We start from the raw sequence: 3,056 nt of genomic DNA on the forward strand, positions 1-3,056 counted from the left end.
TCAAAATCAAACATCCTTCATGGCAGCACCACAAAACCCTAGCAGCCCGTACATCTTAGTTGTGGAAAAGGGGGCAGCCATATTGGTAACACTATGCAGGGATGGAAACTACTACTACTGCAGGCATAATGAGCCATCCGACAGCGATCGAGACTCAAACGCGTTATCAGATGACGCAGTGGTTAGTGATGATCCATGGGAGCAGTATCAGACTTACGATAGCGATTCTGATTCATCTTTTTGAACCCCACCATATTCTACCTTAGCTGCTGTCTTATGTATTTTCAATTCAATAATATGTGTGTTGTTGTGTTTAATGATTCTTAGTGAATTTTGGAACACATGTCTTAATTGTTAAATTACACCAATTGACAATTCAAACAGAAATACCAAACACAAAACATAGGAGGATACACCTAACAGTTAACATTAAAACCACAACAAGATACTAACTTAACGTCGGCCACAGGTCTTCCTATTGTGCCCGGTTTCTCCGCATCTGCTGCATCGACGTGCCTGGGGTTCATCGTGGTAGTTAACATCCATCTCATTTTGAATTCTTCTTGAAAGAACCCTGCCTCGATGTGTTGTGACCCTCGAAGGGTCCTCTTGAATTGTCCAGTCCGCTTCTTCCCACTCATCTTTGTGTCCCAGGGTGAAAAAATGACCGCTGTACTGTTCTTGATAGGTGGTGGTGTGGAATATGGAGTTGGTAACGTCATGTGGTTGCTCACCCCTCCAAGCGTAAACGGCGATAGCATGGGAACAAGGGAATCTAAGCATTTGCCATTTCCCGCATGAGCACAGGTGGCGTCTGTATTCAATGGTGTACTCGTTTCCACCGTCATCATTGGTTTCTTCCCTTGAAACTACCACGTAGCGAACTTCTCTGACATCATAGACGGACACTTCATGTTGCAAGGCTACTGAATGCAACTTGTTAAACCTGGACCAAATTCGAGGGGGTAGAGGGGTATTGCAGCTTTGGGCCATCTGCGCGTGGCGAGCATACTCTGAAACGTCCTTGGTGAACGTATAATGAATCAAGGCTTTTACTGGCAGGAGTCTTGCTTCCCGTAAGACATTATTCATAGACTCGGATATGTTCGTCGTAAGGTTACCCCAACGACGGTTTCCGCGGTCATGAACAGTAGTCCACTTGCTTTTGTCGATGTCGTTCAGGTAGTTCCAAGCACCCCGATTTAACATCTGCATTTCCCTCACAGCCCAAACATACTTTCTTCGTTGACTTGTGCTCCCGATCATCCAACACAGCTTCCTAAGAGATTTGGTCTTGAACCTACCACTAAAATTGCTTCTGACATGCTGAAGACAATAACGGTGGTAGGCGTTTGGTTCCCTCCAATCCAGAAGGTTCTCCATCGCATTAATTATCCCGGCATGACGGTCTGATAGAACACAAATTCTACTGTTAGAGTCTTTGGTGACGTATTTCTCAAATTTTGGAAAAACCAACACCAACTATGAACCGTCTCTTCGTCAACTAGAGCGTACGCCACTGGCATTATGTAGTTGTTGGCGTTTTTGGTTACTGCAACCAACAACTTACCACGGTACCCTCCTTTCAAGTGTGTGCCGTCCACAGAGATGACAGGCTGGCAAAGATTAAGCGCGCGAATAGAAGGACCAAATGCCCAAAAAACATATTTGAATGTTGGATGTCCTGGAGCCGAGTGCGGGTGATGAAACCATGAAACCACCGTACCAGGGTTTCGAGACTGAAGCCGTAACACGTACTTTGGCAGCTCCTGAAAGTTGCTTTCCCAGGTTCTATATATCCTCTCAATTGCCTTTCTTCGTCCACGCCACGCCTTCGTATAGGTAACATCGACAGACATCTCTTGCTTTATATGTGTCCTGATGTGTTTCACCTTCAACGCAATGTCTGTACGAATTTGTGGTAGGATGTGTGCAGCGATGTAACGCCCTGCGTTTTCAAAACTTCCTACATTTAGAAACCTTACGTGAAATTCTAACTTTGGAAATCTTGTGTTCTTATAACCATTCTTTCATTGTAATCGTTGTAAAATACGGAACTTGCTTCGTAAATAAAACTTGTACATTACACTTTTTACTTAGTTAAATCATGTTTTATTTCATATTTCACCTTGTTACAAGTTAGGGGAAACATTGTTGCACATTATTACACAACTTAACTAACAAAATTACTCATTATAATGTTTTAAAAAAATAAAAAAATAAAGAAATATGGCAGCCCCAATTCACCAAAATTCAGCCCATATAGTTGGGTTTTGTGGGCTAGTTTCAAGGTGTAACCCCTTCTAAACACTTCCAAAGCCCAACCCATTGAAACCCTAATCCTCCCCCCTATAAATACCACTTATAACCAGCCTCCCTACCACTTTTGCAACCCTAAAAACTCACAAAACATCCACCAAACCGTAGCTGAAAGCAAGGGTTCGAGTAGATTGACACCCCTTCACGAAAATGAGCATAACTCACTCAATTCTTATCCGATTCACTCGATTCTTTTTCCTACTTGCTTGTATAATCATGGGGTTCGATTCCTAGACTTCTCCTTGGAGAAATCAGACCTGGAAATGCCCCAAAATAGTCCATAAACTTTCTGTTTGTTTTTATGTTCATCAAAAACTTGTTTAAACCTATGCAACTTGTGTCCAACACATCTCATACCTATGTCCTAATGCTTACAACTTATCCCATGGTTGGTTAAGCTTAAAAACAAGGTTGAGACATTTAAAATCAGAGGATTAAACCTCATAAACTTGGTGTTTTGTTTAGGGTTTTTAACCCACAAGTCATGTCAAACTTTGTCTTTGATACATGAGTGATTATGGAACAACTTGGGTTGTCCAAACATACAATCCTCACATGATTTGATGAATTCTCTTAGTTAGTGTGTATATTTCTTATTTTTTATTGTATGTTCATGACCCTCCTTGGTTGTTTTTTTTACATCAAGTGTAGTGGTGAACACATAGAGGTGCCTAAATGGAAGACTTGATCTTCCTACCTCCTACATGACTTCTATGACATTTAGAGGTACCAAAATG

At 41.7% G+C, this 3,056-nt stretch overlaps 1 protein-coding gene across 1 annotated transcript; it reads right to left on the reverse strand.

The window, feature by feature from the left end:
• Positions 1–453: 453 nt before the first annotated feature.
• Positions 454–1,383, reverse strand: LOC110906975. Its single transcript, XM_022152023.1, has one exon. It carries the CDS (start codon positions 1,381–1,383, stop codon positions 454–456), a length of 930 nt encoding a protein of 309 aa, XP_022007715.1.
• Positions 1,384–3,056: the final 1,673 nt, after the last annotated feature.

This window comes from Helianthus annuus, chromosome 14 (assembly GCF_002127325.2).
Source record: "Helianthus annuus cultivar XRQ/B chromosome 14, HanXRQr2.0-SUNRISE, whole genome shotgun sequence".
NCBI classification, from domain to species: Eukaryota; Viridiplantae; Streptophyta; class Magnoliopsida; order Asterales; family Asteraceae; genus Helianthus; species Helianthus annuus.

Bases quoted from the DNA above. Each gene is read 5' to 3' on its own strand.
- LOC110906975 (XM_022152023.1), bottom strand. From the start codon at position 1,383: ATGGAGAACCTTCTGGATTGGAGGGAACCAAACGCCTACCACCGTTAT.